General features: G+C 39.6%; 1 protein-coding gene across 4 annotated transcripts in view; it reads right to left on the bottom strand.

The window, feature by feature from the left end:
- CPLANE1 (ciliogenesis and planar polarity effector complex subunit 1) overlaps positions 1-20029 on the bottom strand; it is a 98505-nt gene that overhangs the window by 1936 nt on the left and 76540 nt on the right. For all 4 annotated transcript variants that reach the window (XM_081053900.1, XM_081053902.1, XM_081053901.1 and 1 more), the window contains 7 exons: positions 13748-13778; positions 13092-13223; positions 10283-10445; positions 8837-8895; positions 8210-8377; positions 6634-6758; positions 3449-3538 (listed from right to left, as the gene is read on the bottom strand). In XM_081053900.1, the coding sequence (XP_080910026.1) occupies positions 3449-3538; positions 6634-6758; positions 8210-8377; positions 8837-8895; positions 10283-10445; positions 13092-13223; positions 13748-13778 (768 nt within the window). The remainder of the gene's footprint in view (positions 1-3448; positions 3539-6633; positions 6759-8209; positions 8378-8836; positions 8896-10282; positions 10446-13091; positions 13224-13747; positions 13779-20029) is intronic.

Genomic DNA, 20029 nt, shown 5'->3' with positions numbered 1-20029 from the left:
CGGCCTACTTGGCATCTTGTGTGTGCGCGCACGTCTCAGCCTGAACAGGTCCAAAACCAACTGAGTGGAGTTTTACCCCTAAACCCGTTCCTCCAATAGGCTTCCCATCCCAGGAAATGCTCAGGTGAAAACCCAATTGTCCTTTAGCCTTCTCTTTTTTACACACGCTATACCCAAGCGTCAGCAAGTCTGAAGTTGGCCTGTCTTCTCAATACATTCCAAATGTTAAAACTCCCGCCATTTCTGGTGCTAGAAGCCTAGTCCAAGCACCATCTCTGTGTCTGTCTGCCTTCTTCTTCTCCCACATGTTCTCAAACACCGATTACATGCTCTCCCTGCTAATTCCCTCCATGGGACTCCCACTGCACCCACAGTAAAACCCGAACGTTTTGCATTCGCCTGTAGTAAGTAGCCAGCCCATCTCCCCAACCGTCTTTCCCACACCCATCTTTTCTGTCAGGCCATGATCGTTTCAGAGCTTTGAACTTGCTCTTCCTTATCTTTACATGACAACCCCCCTTGCATCCTTCAGGATATTCACTCCAACACCACCTTCTCAAAGGTCGCTCATATCTTAGTTTTGTGCTACGTCTGTGCTCTTGATGACTAACAGTGCTGAGCATGTGGGAGCAGCTCGGTGGACAACTGGCTGCTCAATGAATGCTCCTCACGAAATCCTACAAGGAAAGTGTTATTATCTCCATTTTGCAAATGAGGAAAGTGAAGTTACGTAATTTGTCCAAGATGATGGACCTGATCGATGGCCAGGCCTGAGCTAATGTGTTAACTTGCTATTCAGAGGGCCCTTTAGGATGATAATCGTATCTGTGGGTGAGAAATGGGTCTATTTTTCTGTCCCACAGTTGGCTTCCTGGGTTAGAGCCAAAGGAGGAGCGTGGCAGACCCAGAAGGCCCAGGGATTTCCTTCTGACTAAGCCGAGGGTCTGAAAGAGAAACCAGCTTAACATCACGTGTGTTGCTGTGGTCGCCGCCTTAGCGTCCAGTGTGACAGCTGTGCCCCACATGAAAAAGGTTTGACTTTTTTCTGCTATTTAAAAACCACTGAATTTTTTGGGATGTGACTGAAAGTTCCATGTTAAAGTAACTAAGTGGGACAAATTTTGAAAACATCTATGAAAGAATATTTATGAATATTCAATAGGAACGCACATGGGAACAAACGGTGTGGTAAAAAAGCAGCCAGTAAAACAGAAGGCTGATATTGACAACCTGACAAAAGGGAAACCAGCAGGTGATTAAGCAGTAAAGTAACCATAAGGGTGCGCTGTCTCTCCAAAGTGGATGGGGGCAGGGTGCTGAATTCAAGTATTCAGGAGACGCTAACAGATTAGCGAAGGCTGTAACCAACAACTAATCTCACCCCCATCTCTGCTACAATGAATTTGGTATCTAGACTTTGACATTCATTTTGTCAAATGAACATAATTATTTCTATCTAGAAAGAATGACAAAATCATCAAATCTACTGAAATTAAGATTAACAGTCTTGCGTTTCAGGAAAAATCTTTACCTTTGGAATATCTATGAACCTCGAGAGGCTCTCACTGGCTTTCTCACCTTGCTTTACCCAAGGATGGCTCTGTAATTTCCTTCAGGTCAGTGTGCATTTCTCTAGGATTTATTTGGGATATTCATTGAGATAAAAATACGGTATAAAAACAATGCTGTGGAACTGAGCGTGTACAAAGCGTTTCAAGGTAGAGTGTTCCTGCCCAGTGTGGACAGGGAAAGCTTTCTAAGGCAAAGGTAAGGGATACATCAAGAAAAAGCCCCACTGTGGGCACGAGGCCAGTAAGTGCAGCAGTTTCCCTCAGACACGGGCTCTCTGTGAAAGGGACAGTGAGCGTGGCCACTCATTTTCTTTCTACCATGTTGCCCGGCAATGTCCAGAGTCTAGCCTGACAACGTGAAGCGGAACAGTGAACTGCATCCATTACCCCTACCACCCCCAAAAGAAAAGCCTGCTCCTCCTCTTGCCCTACCTGGGTCAATTACCGGGTCAAAGTTTAGACAAACCCCCAAACCAGAAACGTGCAGTGACACTCCATTTCCTCCTCTCAGAGGCAGGGCTACGACTGGGCAATGAAAGAACTGCTTCTGTCGCTTCCTGCTAGAGCATAACCGACACCAAAGCCTGAATTCTCTGGAGCTTCCATAAACAATACAATACAAATGTGCACATCATTTCATCTATTTTTAGGGGCAACATTGTATTTTGGGGCATTTTAACTAAACATTGCTAGATATTTGCTTACAAAAGAATAAGAAGCTATACTCTAAACTAGAAAACATTTTACCAAAGATGAAAATGAGAGACTGAAAGGCAAACAATGTAGCCTGGAATTATAAAATTAAAAGCACAGGAAATGATGCTTCTCAGACTCAAACTAAACCTAATAACTAGAGGCTTGGGTTTTAATGCATACAGTGGGGGGAAGTACGCAAAAGAAACCAAGCAGAATTTCTAAAAAACATAGCCATTCACAGTAAAACTTGAAAGATGAGTTAAATAGAAGAAACACATGTGAAGAGACATGTGGGAGCTCAAAGGTGACTGCCCAGAAAGGAGACAGCAGCGGGGATGGGGCGACCAGCAATAGATGCATTTGTTTTCCTCATCATTTTTGTCGTGCATGTAAATCAGTGTTTTCATCACTAGCCCGACCAAATTTAGTTCTTTTCTGTAAATTGGGATAATGCCACAGACCTCACAGGATTAGCGTGGGGACTGAGATCATGCACATGAGGTGCTAACACCCTGCTTGGCAGCAAGCGCGTCCTCTACGACTGTTCGCTGTTATTCTTGTTGTCCTGTGGGCTCTGAGCAGGGCCTGGGCCTCCTCAGCTGTGAGATGGGGTCCGAGTTGCCCTGACTAGCTACCAGGGTCGTCACAGGGACCCAACAGGAGAATGAACGTGAAAGTACCTTTTAAACTGTGAAGAGTAACATGGGGTGAGGCTGGGCTGGGGGACACATGAGGAATAAAGGTCATTAGGTATAATTTCCCTCTCTCTAGATCAGAGCCCAGGTAATTTGGGCAAGTAGCCAAAAATGGAGCAAAATCAGGCCCCAGATGCCAAACTTCGTGGCTCTGTGTGCTCCATGCTACGTGAGCATACACCTTCCCGAGCGCTTGTTTTTCTGTTAGCACTGTGGCAAGCCTACTGCGTATGTTCTCACTGCTACAGTCTGTATTTTGCAGGCAAGAAAACTGAAGCTTTCACAAATGGATCAGGAATTGCCCCAGGCTGAAGGGTAAGTGGTGAAGCAGGGTTCCCAACAGGCTAACTCCACAGCCTCTTCTCTGAACCACAAAGCCACACTCTGCCTTCTGAAATCTGTACCTGAAATTTCTAAGCATGATTTATGACTTTTAAAACTTTAGTATCAAATCCAAAGACGTTCTAGTCTTTCTTTACCGCTTACCTTTTTGCAAGGTCACTGGGGATGGCACAGCCTTTCTTGCCCCCACTTTGGCTCCAGCAGCTTCCTTCTGCGTGGGAAAAGTGGCAGTTCCTGTAAAGACAGGCAAACTTCTGTAACCTTCTGTGGCATGCGTTTTTCACACATCACATTGTAAGATCTTTGAGGACAGGGACCCAATAAATGGTGGTGCTTTGAACCAAGAAAGCAAAACAAAAGTACAGGTGCAGGAAGGGAAACCCTGCAGGGAAACTTGCTAGCCTGTGGCACAACCACAGTCCCTTGTCAAATGGCAAATGTGCCTGGACGACATCTCTGACAACTGGAAAAGCCAGGCACCTATGCTTGTTAGCAGTAAACACCTAGACAAAACAAGTTACATTTTACCAGGAGAATGATTAACTAAGGTTGCTTAAAAGCCAGGATCGTAGCAACCATTTAATGTGCATATTATGTGTTACGTATAGTCCTCAACAACTCTGTGAGGGAGGTTTTAAACAACACATCTGAGGGCACAAGGTCAGCAGCAGCGCGGGATACAGGCCTAGATGATTCCAAAAGCTGGGCCTTTTTCTATGCTCGTGACACCTCTCAGTTACTCATCGTATAGCCCTCATATTGTTTTTGAAAGAACTAAACACAAAACAAGGCCAAAAAATGACCCCTAAGTGTAACCGTTTGCAAGCAGAGCTGAAGAAATTAGTAAGAAACTGCATACTGTTTTCCAGAACAGCAAAGTCACAAATACCTTAAGAAAAGATCTTTTACAAATGAACTTCAGTGGATTTTAAAATCTTGATGGATCCTGCTTCCCCATCTGTGCAATGACTGAACCTGCCCACGTCGGCTCAGGTTATCTGTACTACTGACTCGGGAAGGGCCTGGGTTTCTCTCCCGTTTCCCCACCACATTAGGGGGCAGAAAGCCTCTGAACATAGCCGGGGAATGGCTGGGTTCCGGGTGTGGGAGAGGCCACCTGCAGGCACTGTCTAGACAGAGAAGTCAGGGTGTACACAGCCCCTTGAATGACCTCTCTTCTCTTCATCTTAAAGGTCTGGCAATCTAAGTGACAGGTGAGCTAGGATAATAGCCAAGCATATAGAGCTGTTCTCTGACATAGTCTAGATACTACAATACCTACCCATTATTATTCTCGATCAATAATTAGTTTATAATAGTTCGTTTTAGGGGGGAAAAAACTAGCCATTTCTTCATTTATCCAATTTTTCAATTATTTCAAAGACTACTTCAATATGAGGTGTAATCCAAGGTGAAGAGAGTGTTGCTACTCTCAAAAAATTTAGTCTAGTGTGGACGTAAGTTTACAAGTAACTACAACATCAGACCTGTTGCAATAGTGCTCAAGAGGGGCACACACATGTAACTGAGGGCTCAGAGGGCAAAAAAGTAACTATTGCAGCTACCATTTATCTGTTAACATGCACAACCACCATGCAAGTTAAGTATGAGCCCCAATTTCAAAATGAAAATATGGATGTTAAAATTCATTATATCAAGGTAGGAAGAACTAAAGATTCAAGATTCGGGATGTCTTCCAAGAACTAGAGGCGAGGCATTCAAGGTATAAGGGAGAATTTTAAGGAAGGAATGGGGGCACAGACGCACAGCATGTGGATGGATGGAAAACAAGCCTGTATGCAGCACGGATTACATGGGGCGAGGGGCTGAGGAGGCCTAGAAGGCCAGGGAGAGGGCCTGGCCGTGCGCGGTGGAGGGGGGGGGGCTACTGGGCGTCTGAGCCCAGAAGCAGTGGCAGCACCTCATCAAGCGGTAAGGGCAGGCGAGGGGACCAACCCAGTAAAGTGCGAGGTGACAATACAGGTCTGTGCAGGACAGGTCCAAGAAAAAGACATATTTCCATAAAAGCCAAGACTTTTCCAGCCAATATTCAGAAATCATGGTTCAAGTTTAAAATCCTTGCCAATTTTAAATATTTTGAAATTTTGGAATGTATCAGGTATAAAACAAAAACATGGTTACTATTTTGAAATTTTAGTTTAAAAAGAGCAATATTTTCTTATTATAATTTACCAAAAGCAAGAGTTAACCAAACTATGAAGTTTTATCAAAAGGATTGGAATTTATGGAAATTTTAATTTTCTTAATTGAGGCAGCACACTGAATGTTAGATTCTAAGTATGTAGGACCTAGACCCAGACTGGGTTTAAATCTTGGTTCTGCCACTTCCTAACTGTCTGATCTCAAGCTGTTTTATTTCAACTTTCTCTGCCTTGGTTTTCTCATCTTTAAAAGGGGAACATAATAGTACCTATCTCATAGGATTGTAATTAAAGAGCTTAAACAGAACCTGGCACATTAGTTATTATACATTTTTAGCTGTATACATTTATACTACATGTTATATTTATACTACATGTTAGGTATGATTATACATTTTTTTTTTTTAAGCATTCTTTTTTTTTTGGTTGTTGAGAGCCCACTGGCCCATGTGGGAATCGAACCGGCAGCCTTTGGAGTTAGGAGCATGGAGCTCTAACCGCCTGCGCCACCGGGCCGGCCCGATTATACATTTTAATGTGCAATCATTTTACAGGTAAGTATGCTTTACTTTAGTAATCAAAACTCAAATATGGCAAAATTAACTAAAGGAAGGCTAGCCATAAAAAACAGATATTATATCTTTAAATGTGGAAAAGGATATTCAAAGGACGAAAGAAAACACGATATTATTTCAATCTGATCTTTTTAGTATCCCTCTTCTGTGAGATATTCCTCCTGAAATCTATCAGAACCTGATTTGTAAAAATGCTTGCATCTTTAGCCAGACACACAATCTGATCTTTTTAGTATCCCTCTTCTGTGAGATATTCCTCCTGAAATCTATCAGAACCTGATTTGTAAAAATGCTTGCATCTTTAGCCAGACACACAAAAGAAACAGATTCCTAAATAAGTCATGTCAGATTTACTGACTGTTCGGATTCTATTACAAAAAGGCCACTGGTTTAAAAAGATTCCCAGGGTCTTTTTATTTCAAAATAATTAAACAAAATCCTAGTACAACCAAGTCTTTATTAATCTCTTGCATTCTGCTGAAATGAGAATTGTTTTTCACTAAGATTTATACCTTCTGTTAATGAAAATACAACTTTGGAGACAAGAAGAAATAAGTCAAAATTTCACAAGATAATAAAGTTTAAGTCTTACCAAGTGGCCAAGATGAGCCATGAGGTTGTCCAAAAGGTTTCCCTCTTGGGATATAACTTGTTTTGGATATATATCTGACTTTTCCAGGTCGATTTATTGGAAAATTGTGACCATGTCGATTCTCTCTAAAGTAGAAATCACATTATTATATTATCAGAATCCCATGTGACAAACTATAATATTTCAAAAGGCCCAAATTGTAGCTCAGATGAATACATTTACTTAGTCTAAATCTCAGTGATACATTTAGTGTATAACTCTCAACAAATTATTCGTCATATCTCAACTCAAACTTCATTTTTCCCCCAAAGAAACTATTATTAGGTTGGTGCAAAAGTAACTGTGGTTTAAAAGGTTAAAAATTGCAAAAACCGCAATCAGTTTTGTACCAACCTAATACACACACACAAACACACACACACATATATATATTTACATATATATTTTTAAAAATTTTTATTGGGGAATATTGGGGAGCAGTGTGTTTCTCCAGGGCCCATCAGCTCCAAGTCCCTGTCCTTCAGTAAGGTTGTGGAGGGCGCAGCTCAGCTCCAAGTCCAGTTGCTGTTTTCAATCTTTAGTTGCAGGGGGCGCAGCCCACCATCCCACGCGGGAATTGAACCAGCAACCTTGTTGAGAGCTTGCGTTCTAACCAACTGAGCCTTCTGGCCGGCCCCCACAACCTAATATTATTTTGTTCTTTCTCTATCCATTTCAAATTCTGTGTATTTGGCAGTTATTATTTATGTATTTAAGACCCTGTTTTATTCTAGAAAAGACTCAAAGGGCGTCTGGTAGTTTGAATATACCCCAAATCACATACACACAAGTGATCTGACAGTATCACGGGTTGTGGTGGGTAGCGTTTCCTTTAGGCTCTGAAAGTATGAGAGTATGTTTATAATCTTAATCATTTATTGTTTTGAAGGTGGTAATTTTTAACAACACTGTACTGCCAATTGTTGTTCTACTTACAGATCACTAACAAATAATATTTCGTGTATTCGTTTGCCATGTATAAGAAACTTTACACTTGGGTACTTTTCTTTAACATTCTATGTTGAGTTAATTCCTGCCTAATGAACCCACTGCAGGTCATTATCATATCCAAACCTATGGCAGGTGATTAATTAAAGAAGAAATAGGTCACAGTATCTACAATTGAATTAGTAATAACTGGGCAGGGTAGGAAGAGACAACAGAGGAAGAAGTGGTAAGCTGGTGGGGACTGTTTCTACAAGAGTGGAGAAACAGAGAGAACAGTTAGTATTTCCTTCTGTAATTTACCTCCTAACAAAAACTACAGAAAAGAAAACAGGATTGAGCAGATAAACTTGTATTAGGTATCTGCTTTGTTATAGCTTAGTTAGACATGTAATGCCATTGTCTTCTTCCTTGGTAATTCTATAAACTTAAAAAGGCCTCATAATTAGGGGCCATTTTTTCCTTCACTTTATTATCATCATAATTCTGAGCACTGTAGAAGCAAAAACACTGAACTTGGGTCATAAAAGCGCTCCACTTCTGATCACGCCTGACATTATCTTGCCCAGTGACATGCCAAACCTTATCTTACCCTTTGGGAGAAAGGGAGCTTTGCTGTCTGGAACTGTGAGCAGCTCTGGGTTTGTTAGGCAATGGTTTCTGTGCAGTTGCTGGTAGTTGTACTGATTCAGATAACAGTTCGTTCATCAGACTGTATGCTTGTGAGAGTCGACGACTGTAGTGGTCAGAGAGTAGCACCCTTTAGAGAAAGAATTAAATGACACTTATTAAGAGTCACTTTCCGTCCATCTTTCTAGAAGGCACATAGTGTTTGCACACCACGTAGCATCTGTTTCTTTCAGTGCTTTCGAAATGTCCTTCAAATGCAACATCAACTTTCAGATGTTTGAAAACCATTAGGCAGTCTTATTAAAGGTACCAGTAGTATGGCCTCTGCGGTATTTTCAAAATATTATGTATCTGGATTTGGAGAGGGAAAGGAATAGTAGAAATAAAAACCATAAAAATGTAATGGAGTAAATACTATTTGAAAAAAAATTCCAAAATAGGCTAGTAGAGTCTAATTATTTTCTTTGCAGTTGTCTCCCACAATTGACAAAAAATGGGACTCCTGTGAGAACTAGAATTCTTTAAGCATTCCCTGCACCTCAGGTGAACAAGCTCGAGAGAATGCTCAGGCTATAGCTACCAAACTCACCTGTCTTTCTCACGCTTCATCTTTTGTCTCAGCCTGATTTCCCTGGAAGTCATGTAAAACTGCAGAAGGAACATCCAGTTAGTTCGTTATTGTTCAGTACAAATAATGAAATCACTATGATCCATGGAACACATGGAAATTGCACTAATCAATTTTAACTAGAAGTTAAAACATAATAGTTATTTAGGAAATAGTGCAAAATACTGTCATATTTGATGAAGCTTCTGACCCCAGCACACAACACGAAAATATTAAAGCATTATGTAATTAAATAAAATCCAGATTAATAAATGGAATGCAAAATCTATTTCAGTAGTTAAATTAATGCAAAATCTATTTCAGTAGTTAAATTAATGTATTTTCCCAAAAGGAGAGAACCTTATCAGCTGCATTTAAAAGGGAATACAGCGCATTTTAAGGATGGAGACACTTAGGCTGTGACCTCAGTCTTGTGATTAATCTCACCAACAGCTTGGTTGACAAAGTAGAAATGAGCCAGACCTTTAAAACCATCATTTTGATGCTTTAAAATGTTTGAAGAAACCTACTGCAGCAAGTTCATTGTGACGTGTAAATTCTTCAAGACTTATGCACCAAGAGGCAAACTGGCAAATGTCAGCCATGTGCATCTTACTCCAGAACTCTGAGACTTACTGTGGAGTCACTAATGAGTTTAAGTCTTTTCACACAATTGTGTATATAAAAACGTGCACACACAAGTGAATTCACTTTCTCAAGCTCCTGTGTAGAAGTAGTCAGTAACAAACAAGGATCTTACCGATTTCTGATAGAAATTCAAATGAAATTTTTACTTACATTAACCCCCCACCAATCCCATACCTTTACCCAAATGGAAGGTAAAAATAAAGAAACAAGGTCTGTGATCTTGAAAGATATGTCACAAAGTCTATAAACCAAACAGTTCTGATGCCCTTAGAGTTAATTTATTCTAAATTTGGACACAATTCTAACCGTCTAGGGTATTTGCCTGGCTGACGGGGAGGTGATATCAGAACTCCCTGGCCCACCCGCAGGGGTGGAGGCAAGTACACACACATACACGCCTCTGTTCTGTTGGTACAGACTCTTGAAAATGTTTTGTAGATGATACAGGGATAGAAAATTGATTTTTAAAATGGCTTTACCACACTCACTGTGAGTTGTTCAACTGCCGTCGACTCTCATTGAAAATTAAGGGAACAACTCCAATTGGTCACCCAATCACTCAAACTCTTCATTTGTTTAAAAATACTAGAGCCATAATTAGCCTGGGGAAGAAGCTGTTTCAATGGAACATGGTGTGTACAATACCCTGCTACCTTTTGTTAAGGTAACTTTTTAACTACCTAACGTAAGCAAATTATGTTAATCCTTTTCTTGAATTTGCCAGGAAAAAACTACATGTATTCTGTGATAATTCCATTACCCTTGATACTGCAGACTTACTGGATTGCTCCGGGGACAGAAAGGACTGCGTTCTTGCCCTCTCTTTCCTGCCAGCTCATTTAAGTACTCTGCCATTCTTTCTTTTCGTTTTCTTTTCATCCAGACTTGAATCTCTCGTCTCTCCTTCTCAGTTCTTTGATGTCTACTGGAAGGATGCCGAATCCTGATAAATTTAACAGGCAGGGTATCACTTGATTTTAAATTTGTTATGGAGAAAAGAAGTATCACAAGTAAATACTGTTTATTTGGAAAGATTTTATCCCATCTTCAAAAAGTAGTATACATGTACAATCTCTAGTCAACTTGCTCCAACTCTCCCCTGAAATCCACTGAAATGACCTCAGAAAGGCCATCACGGCCTCTTCAGTCTTCATCCTATTGGACTTCTCTGTAACTTTTGATACAATTGGCTTCTCCTTTCTGCTTTAAACTCCCTCTTACCTGGGTCTTTTTCTAACTTTTAAAACACTATGCAGCCTCCTACATTGGCTCCTTTCTTCTGAGCTCACCACTCCAATGCTAAATGGCTTTAAAGGTTCTGCTTCGGACTTCTTCACCTAGATTTATTCCTGGACTATCTCAATCACTTCCAAAACTTACGATACAGAGATGACTTCTAAAGTGCTGCACTTGTGGATCGAGCCTCCCGGCCCTGCCCACAGCACACTTCCCAGGGGCTGGCCGAAGCTAATGACCGAGCGTGGAGGGACGTAGCCCGCCCATTCCTGCAAGGCACAGGCGCCTCTGATGGAGACTTCGGTTTGATGTGTCACCACTGAGCTGGCTGAAAGGTTCTCAGAACTACACTATACTCTGAGATCCTACTTACTAACCCTCGTCTTGCCCTCTTTCCTTCACAGGGAGGGAGGCGTCAGACTTGCATTGTGGTCTGATGCCTCTCTCCACTTCTGTTTTTACTCCCTTTCCCCTCACATACATTTCTCTCATTAAACCTTGTGTACATCTAATCCCATCTTAGCTTCTACTTCTCAGAAGATAACTAACACGAGTAGTACTGAGAGTGGTCCAAGCGAACAGGAGGTGTGAGATGGGGATTTGGGGCAGACCCATCACCCAGTGTGTGAAGAGGACACAATCCTAAATGGAAGATACGGTTTATACTGAACACCTGCTTTCCTCCTGGGAGTCTGGACTTGGTATGCGCCAGGCAGACAGTGCCTACCTGACCAGCGCCCAGTAAAAGCCCTGGGCACCGAGTCTCGACAAGCTTCCCTGGTACACAGCATCTCACATGCGGTGTTACAGTCCGTGGCTGGAAGAATTAAGTGTCTGTCCTGTGTGACTACTGAGAGGATTCTTGGAAGCTTGTGCTTGGTTCCCTCTGGACTCCACCCCATGCACCTTTTTGCTTGGCTAATTTTGCTTTGTATTCTTTCATTGCAATAAATGACAGCCATGAACACAACCATATGCTGAGTCCTGTGAGTCCTCTCTGTGAATTCACTGGACCTGGGGTGACCCCGGGGACCCCGCCACAGGGTGAGACCACACTGGCACTGCATCTCACAGCTGTCTCCACTTCTTCTAGCTCCTACCCCACCTCCCCTCACAAAGGTTTCTCCAAATAAATCTCTTGCTCATCTAAATCTCCTTTTAGCATCTGTATCTGCTAAAATTAATGTACCAATGAATATCACCAACTGAATGTTCTCCTGGTACCTTATATCTAAAACTACATTCTCTGTTTTGCTAAAGAAACCACTATCAACTCAGCCCTCCAAGTAGAGAAAACCATTCTTCTTCCTGACAGTTTCCAGGTTTACTCACGTCTGTTACCCTACACTTTCCATTCTGAGCCATCTCATGTCTAGACTACTGGAGTGATAAGACCTTTAACTGGCTCCCATTTCTAGTTTGAAGCCCTTTGCTGATGCCCCTACTGCCTGCAGATGAGGTGACAGCCTGCCTCTGGTCCCCAGTGGCCAGACCCTCTCCCCTTCCAAGTCATAAAGTCTGGTTACATCTAACGTCCTGCCCTCTACTGACCATCACACCTCTGCAAATTATATTCTTGCTGCCTAGAATACCCTTTCTTCTAGTTATAAGCCACATGAGTTTCTACTGATCTTTTGAAATAAAGCTCCAATACCATAGTGGGAGGCTGTCTTCTTTGACTGACTCTCCCCCAAACTCCTATAGGATACTGACATAATTTGGTCTTATGTCATACTTTGTATAGTTCTAGCTACATTCAAGAGTAGAAACCATTTTATTTTTATTCCAATTCTTGACATTTAATACATTTATGATATTTATAACAATCATTAATTTAAAAGAATGCAAATTTCTATATATGTGATTGAAAGTAACTGAAAGAGTTTTACAAGTAAGTTAGGGTTTGCATGGCCTTGACATGAAGTCATAATACACCGGACAAGTTCTATCAGGAACCAGTTCTTAGCCCAGAAAAGGTTGCAAGGGGAAGACATTTCAACCTAATGTTCCACGGAAAGAGTATTTAAAATGTATTCCAAGGGTTAAAATTTAGGGTAAAGTGTTAACATTAATTACTTCTAAGATGAAATAGGATAAATTTTTGTTGTAATTAGAGTGATGAGACCTTGGGAAAACTCACACAATACAAATGTACTGTATAAATTAAATAAACCAGTCTATATTCTATTGGGGGAGGGGGAAAATGACACAAACATCACAAAATGTATTTATGAAGAAAAAAATCTAAACTTTGAGTTTGTTTCATAACAATCACATTAAAATACTGCCAATTTGGAATATTCTTGAACCATAAACACTTTAAATAGTTAAAAATTAATTATTCAATGATTACCTGGAGATACTTTTAGCTTGTTGTTCTGTTAAGCCCAGCTCCTCACTGGAAACTCCTTCTTTTGTTATAAGGTCATCAATAATGTCTGCAATATCAGTCAATCCTGTCACCTGGAGTGGATCCACTGAAACACTTTGTTTGCAAATGCAATTTGAGAAATATACGTCAGTATCTACAACTTAGTTACATCAAGCAATAATAAATATGTAAAACTATGTAAAACATGTAAAACATGTAAATAAACACAAAAATAATAAACATTTAACTATGTTCCTTCTGTGTCTTTAATTCCAGTAATCTTCAGTGGAAAAGCCTAATAACAAATAATTGATGACTTTGTACTTGCTCTTAAAAAAGCAACATAAGGCCCAGGAGACAACTTCTACCTGTCCTGCCTGCCGAAATTTAATACATATGTAGTAAAAGAAAGTGTAGCCAATGTAATGTATGGTGTTCTAATTACCTATGTATAACAGTAAGGGATATAAAACAATTCTGTTTCTTAACACAACCTATTTATTCCCAATGGGAATTACATTTCTTTAATCCATGAAAAAAATGTAGAAGTTCACATACATATGAACAACAAAATTTCAAGAACATTAATTTATACCCAACTTTAAGTAAAACTGTGAATTAATTCTTAAGATATTTACCTCTCAAATAACTCATCACTGCTATTCACACCTTAAAAAAAAGAAACATTGTTAATAATTTCAAGTCAGTTATTTTTTTATACTTTCAATTATTTACCTGACTTAGAAATTATATAACCAGAAATTAAAATATTTTTAAACTTTCAAATGGTTAAAGATATATATATATATATATATATATATATATATATACACACACACACACATATATATATATGGCACATTTATCCTCTTGAATATGCTGTGGCAGTAAATGTCCATATTTTAAGATAACAACTTTTTTATCCAGAGTACTCTGAATTATACACTTTAGGAAGTACAATCTTTCTTTGCTTTGTACAGTTTAGAATACTGGAGTGCAATTTACTAAAACAATCATAAACAACAGCAAAAATCCTCTGATGATCTAAAAGTAATACATTTGGGAAACTTTCTAATTTAAATCCAAGAAGCCTTTATTGGAAGAATATGTCTCAAAGAACAATTGTTAAACCTTGTCCAATATTAACTACATGTATTTAAAGCAAAACACTTAATCTACTCAGTTTACTATATGTTTAACCTTCAAAGAGAATTAAATTAACACAGAGAAAAATGTTCTGACATCTCTTCTCAAGAACATTTTCTTGTGAAGATTTTCTTATATTAAGATAAATCCACTCTGCCCCTAAGACTTATACATCCACGTGTTTTTAATTTTGCTTTCTTAAGCACATGTGTTTTTCCTTTTAATTTATTAATCCTCAAATCAAGGATTTTACATTATCTTCCATTATCAGTCTGGGCATTTGAGTTCTTAATAGAAATTAATTAAATTTAACCATTAAGAAAAGCCTCACCTACTGAAAGAAAAAAATGATAATGGTGTAAGTATAGATTAATCAGATATAAAACGTCTGTCTACTAAGGAATGAAACTGACTCCTTTTATCAAAGAGCAGAAAAGTGTTATATCCAAATCAATACATTTAAAAATAATTATATAGGAAGATTCTACCCTTACTTCATTTTTAAACCATTTTTGGAACTCTTCCTGGACTGCCTTCACAATTTGCTAAACACAATAGATCAGCTTCATTCCTTGACGTTCATAATTCCTTTTTTTAAATTTCAAACAGTGACACAGCCTGAGCACGTACTTCACTTATCAGAAATGCCTCTGAATAACTTATGGCTGTTGCCACAAGTTAAATCCATCCTCAGGGAGAATATTATTTGCCACTTTAAGAACACTCAGCAGAATGTGAGAAAAAGTGGAAACCAATTTCAAAAGAGGAAATTTAAGCTATTTCTGAGCACTAGAGGTATGGGAATGACTTTGTATCTTTCCAAGAGGCCTGCTCTGAAGAAAAAAACACCTATTAGGGCATCTAAATCCTATACTTTTAAATTAGGTTTCTTTTTAAATTTACAATCAAACGTCAAGAAAAACATTTTAATTTATCCATCTTTCTGATGCCATTTGTTACATCTCCTTTTTTCCTCTTGCATCCTAACTTAAGAATCTATAACAACCCTAAATGAATCACCTCCCTAACCTTGCACTTTCAATTTTTTTCCTACTTCCCTTTTGCCTTGAAACATTACAGAGTTTGTCTTTATCCCCATCTTGAAATGATCTTTAACTTCATTTGCTTTATCTCATTTTTCTACTTCTTTTTACTATTAGAATTCTTTTTTCTTTTTAATCCTTTTGTATATTTTTCAATTACAGGTGACATACAATATTTTATTAGTTTCAGGTGTACAACACAGTGATTTAGACATTTATATACCTTACTGAGTGATCACCGTGATAAATCTAGTACCCATCTGACACTATACATAATTACAATATTGACTATATTCCTTATGCTATACTTTACATCTCCATGACTATTTTGTAACTATCAATTTGTGCTTAATTCCACTTTTTCACCCATCCCCCAACCCTTCTCCTATCTGTCAACCATCAAAATGTTCTCTGTATCTTGAGTTTCTTTCTGTTTTGTTTGTAATACACATAGACATACAAGCCCAGGACGTACAGAGTCTCAAGCAAGATGAACCCAAAGAGGCCCACACCAAGACACGTCATAATTAAAACGCCGAAGAGAGAATCTTAAAAGCAGCAAGAGAAAAGCAGTTAGTTACCTATAAGGGAACTACCATAAAACTGTCAGTTGATTTCTCAACAGAAACTTTGCCAGCGAGAAGGGATCTGCATGAAATACTCAAAGTGATAAAAAGCAAGGCCCTACAACCCAGACTCTCTATGCAGCAAGGCTATCATTTAGAATCAAAGGATAAAGAGCTTCCCAGACAAGAATAACCTAAAGGAGTTCATCACCACCAAACCAGGATTACAAGAAACGTTAAAGGGATTTCTTCAAGAAAAAGAAATAAAAAATATGAATAACAAAATGACAATAACTATATACCTATCAACAGTTACTTTAACAGTAGTGTGTTAAAAGCTCCAATAAAGACATAGGAGGGCTGAATGGATAAGAAAACAAGACCCTTACGTATGCTGCCTACAAGAGACTCACCTCGGATCGAAATACACACACAGACTGCAAGTAAAGGGATGGAAAAGATATTTCATGCGAATAGAAAAAAGAAACAAAAGCTGGGTAGCAATAGTTCGAAGGAACATGTGCATCCCTATGTTCACTGCGTTATTTATAATCGTCAAAATGTGAAGACAACCTGATGTCCTTCAGTGGATTAAGAAGAGGTGGTACAGGGGCCGGCCCGGTGGCTCAGGCGGTTAGAGCTCCGTGCTCCTAACTCCGAAGGCTGCCGCTTCGATTCCCACATGGGCCAGTGGGCTCTCAGCCACAAAGTTGCCAGTTCAATTCCGAGTCCCGCAAGGGATGGTGGGCAGTGCCCCCTGCAACAAAGATTGAACACAGCACCTTGAGCTGAGCTGCCTCCCGGATGGCTCAGTTGGTTGGAGCGCCTCCTCTCAACCACAAGGTTGCTGGTTCGACTCCCACAAAGGATGTTGGGCTGCGCCCCCTGCAACTAGAAAACGGCAACTGGACCTGGAGCTGAGCTGCGCCCTCCACAACTGAGACTGAAAGGACAACAACTTGACTTGGAAAAAAGTCCTGGAAGTACACACTGTTCCCCAATAAAGTCCTGTTCCCCTTCCCCAATTAAAACAAAAATCTTTAAAAAAAAAAAAAAAAAGAAGAAGAAGAGGTGGTACATATATACAATGGAATATTACTCAGCCATAAAAAAAGAATCAAATGTTGCCATCTGCACCAACATGGATGAATCTGGAGGGTATTGTGCTGAATGGAGTAAGTCAGACAGAGAAAGACAAACGACATATGACTTAACTTACATGTGGAATTTAATGAACAAAACAAATCAGAATTCATAAGGGAATCTATAGCATCTTGAGTCTGTCTTTGTCCCCAAACTGCCTTCTTCTACTCTTTTTAAAAATTAAAGTTTATTGGGGTGACAATGGTTAGTAAAGTTACATAGTTTCAAGTGTACAATTCTGTAATACATCATTTATATCTCACATTGTGTGTTCACGACCCAGAGTTAGTTCCACTTCCATCACCATATACTGGATCCCCCTTTACCCTCATCTACAGCCCCTCCCCCCTTACCCTCTGGTAACCACTAAACTACTGTCTGTGTCTATAAATTTTTGTTTCTTTGTGTCTTGTTCCTTTGTTGCTTTCAGTTTTATATCCCACATATCAGTGAAATCATATGGTTCTCAACTTTTTCTGTCTGACTTATTTTGCTTAGCATAATAATCTCAAGATCCATTCATGTTGTTGCAAATGGCACTATTTTATCCTTTTTTTTAAAAAAAGATTTTATTGCGGAAGGGGAACAGGACTTTATTCGGGAACAGTGTGTACTTCCAGGACTTTTTTCCAAGTCAAGTTGTTGTCCTTTCAGTCTTAGTTGTGGAGGGCACAGCTCAGGTCCAGTTGCCGTTGGTAGTTGCAGGGGGCGCAGCCCACCATTCCTTGTGGGAGTCGAACCCGGCAACCTTGTGGTTGAGAAGACATGCTCCAACCAACAGAGCCATCTGGGAGCTCAGCGGCAGCTCAGCTCAAGGTGCCGTGTTCAATCTTAGTTGCGGGGGGCGGGGGGGGGGGGGCTGCCCACCATCCCTTGCGGGACTTGAGGAATTGAACTGGCAACCCTGTGGTTGACGAGGAATTGAACTGGCAACCTTGTGGTTGAGAGGATACGCTCCAACCAACTGAGCCATTCAGGACGCAGCTCAGCTCAAGGTGCCGTGTTCAATCTTAGTTGCAGGGGGCAGAGCCCACCATCCCTTGCGGAACTCAAGGAATTGAACTGGCAACCTTGTGGTTGAGAGCCCACTGGCCCATGTGGGAATTGAACCGGCAGCCTTTGGAAAGATATTAGCCCTTTATTGGAGGTGTTGTTTGCAAAAATCTCCCATTCGGTTGGTTGCCTCTTTACTTTGTTGATGGTTTCTTTTGCTGTACAGAAGCTTTTTACTTTACTATAGTCCCATTCATTTATTTTAGCTTTTACTTCTCTTGCCTTTGAGGTCAAATTCATAAAATCCTCATTGAACCCAAGCTCCATAACTTTAGTACCTGTGTTTTCTTCCATGCAGTTTATTGTTTCAGGTCTTATGTTTAGGTCTTTGATCCATTTTGAGTTAATTTAGGTACACAGTGACAGATAGCAATCTAGTTTCATTCTTTTGCATGTGGATTTCCAATTCTCCCAGCACCATTTGTTGAAAAGGCTGTCTTTTCTCCGTTGTATGTTTGTGGCTTCTTTGTCGAAATACACCTGTCCATATTTATGTGGGTTTATTTCTGGATTTTCAAGTCTATTCCATTGGTCTGTGTGTCTGTTTTTCTCTCAATACCATACTGTTTTGATTATTGTTGCTCTGTAGTACAAGTTGAAGTCAGGGAGTGTGATACCTCCAGCATTATTCTTTTTCCTTAGGATTTTTTTGGCTATTCGGAGTCTTTTGTGGTTCCAAACACATCTGACGGTTTTTTGTTCTGTTTCTTCTACTCTTCGTAGTACACTTTCTCGTGGCTAGTGAAACTGTTAGCCACTCATTTTTTTCTTGAAAATCCCTTTGCTAGAGTCTGCTCATCTAGGGAGGGTCCCCTTGCTTTCTAATGGGTGACATTTCACAGGCTGCTTCCTTGGTATTTCCCCTTTTTCTATTTTTCTTGCAGAGAACAGATGAACTCTCTAAGTCTTAACTATATAATTAAGTAAAAGGCTCCTGTATCTGTTTATCAAGACCAAACCTCTCATTAAGCACTTTCTTGTCAAAAAGTAGGTACTAAATATGGACACTTATATATTCCAGCATCACCTTAAACTGTTGCATTTGATCTGAAAGTACTCCCGAGTTTGACATTAGACCTAATGAAAGACTTGCTCCTACAGTCTGATAACAACAAAGAGCCATTCACTTTCTCCTTCTCCTATTTTACCCACTTACTCAGAGAGTACCATCAGCTGCCTATTCAGAATTCTCCTGTATATTCTTTTCCCTTCCCACAACACTAACCAGGTACTCACTATTTCACAGGTCAAGTGAATTTAACAGCTCACTAACAGAGCTATGCCTCCCTTCTAGTCTTCCTTAAAACCTTATTTTATTTCTCTGCTCAGAATTCTCCAATGATTCCAAGTATAAAATGGAACTTAAACCTTTTAGACACAATTAGAACCCTCCATAACCTCTTTAACCTCATCTGTCAATTCTCCCCCAGAAGAGGAAAGAGGAAAGCCACAGGTGACCAAGAACCTACAGGAAACAGATTCTCAGCTATATGCTTCATATACAATACTCAATCTTCACAACAATTCCGTGAAATGGAAACAATTATCATTATATGATAACAACTAAAATACAAATGGAATCTAGAAAGAACTAAGAGAAAAAATTACAAGACTTATACCAATTTTTAATAGCTTTTCTTTCATTTAAATGACAGCAATGGCTTTTAAAAATAGCAATTTTTACTGCTTGTATTACTTCAATAATGGTAGTAAAACATATCGTAAACAGTAAAATCATCATTGACCATCAATATCTAGGGCAAAAAAAAAAAATTTTCAACACCATCAATGGTTCGATTGTTGTATTTAGTGTGACCTAGTGTTCATAGGCCAAAATGTATTTGTTAGTACTATAGAACAGCATTTTTAATTGCCAGCTCCAAATGAAATGGAATGGAAAGTGGCACTAAAGTTTTCTAAGTCTCAATATCCTCAACAGTAAAATGGTACTTACCTCAGTCAGGCTTGC

Source organism: Rhinolophus hipposideros, assembly GCF_964194185.1.
Source record: "Rhinolophus hipposideros genome assembly, chromosome: 7".
NCBI lineage: Eukaryota > Metazoa > Chordata > Mammalia > Chiroptera > Rhinolophidae > Rhinolophus > Rhinolophus hipposideros.
Note: the sequence above shows the minus strand (reverse complement) of the source record. Positions and strands in the feature narration are given on the sequence as shown.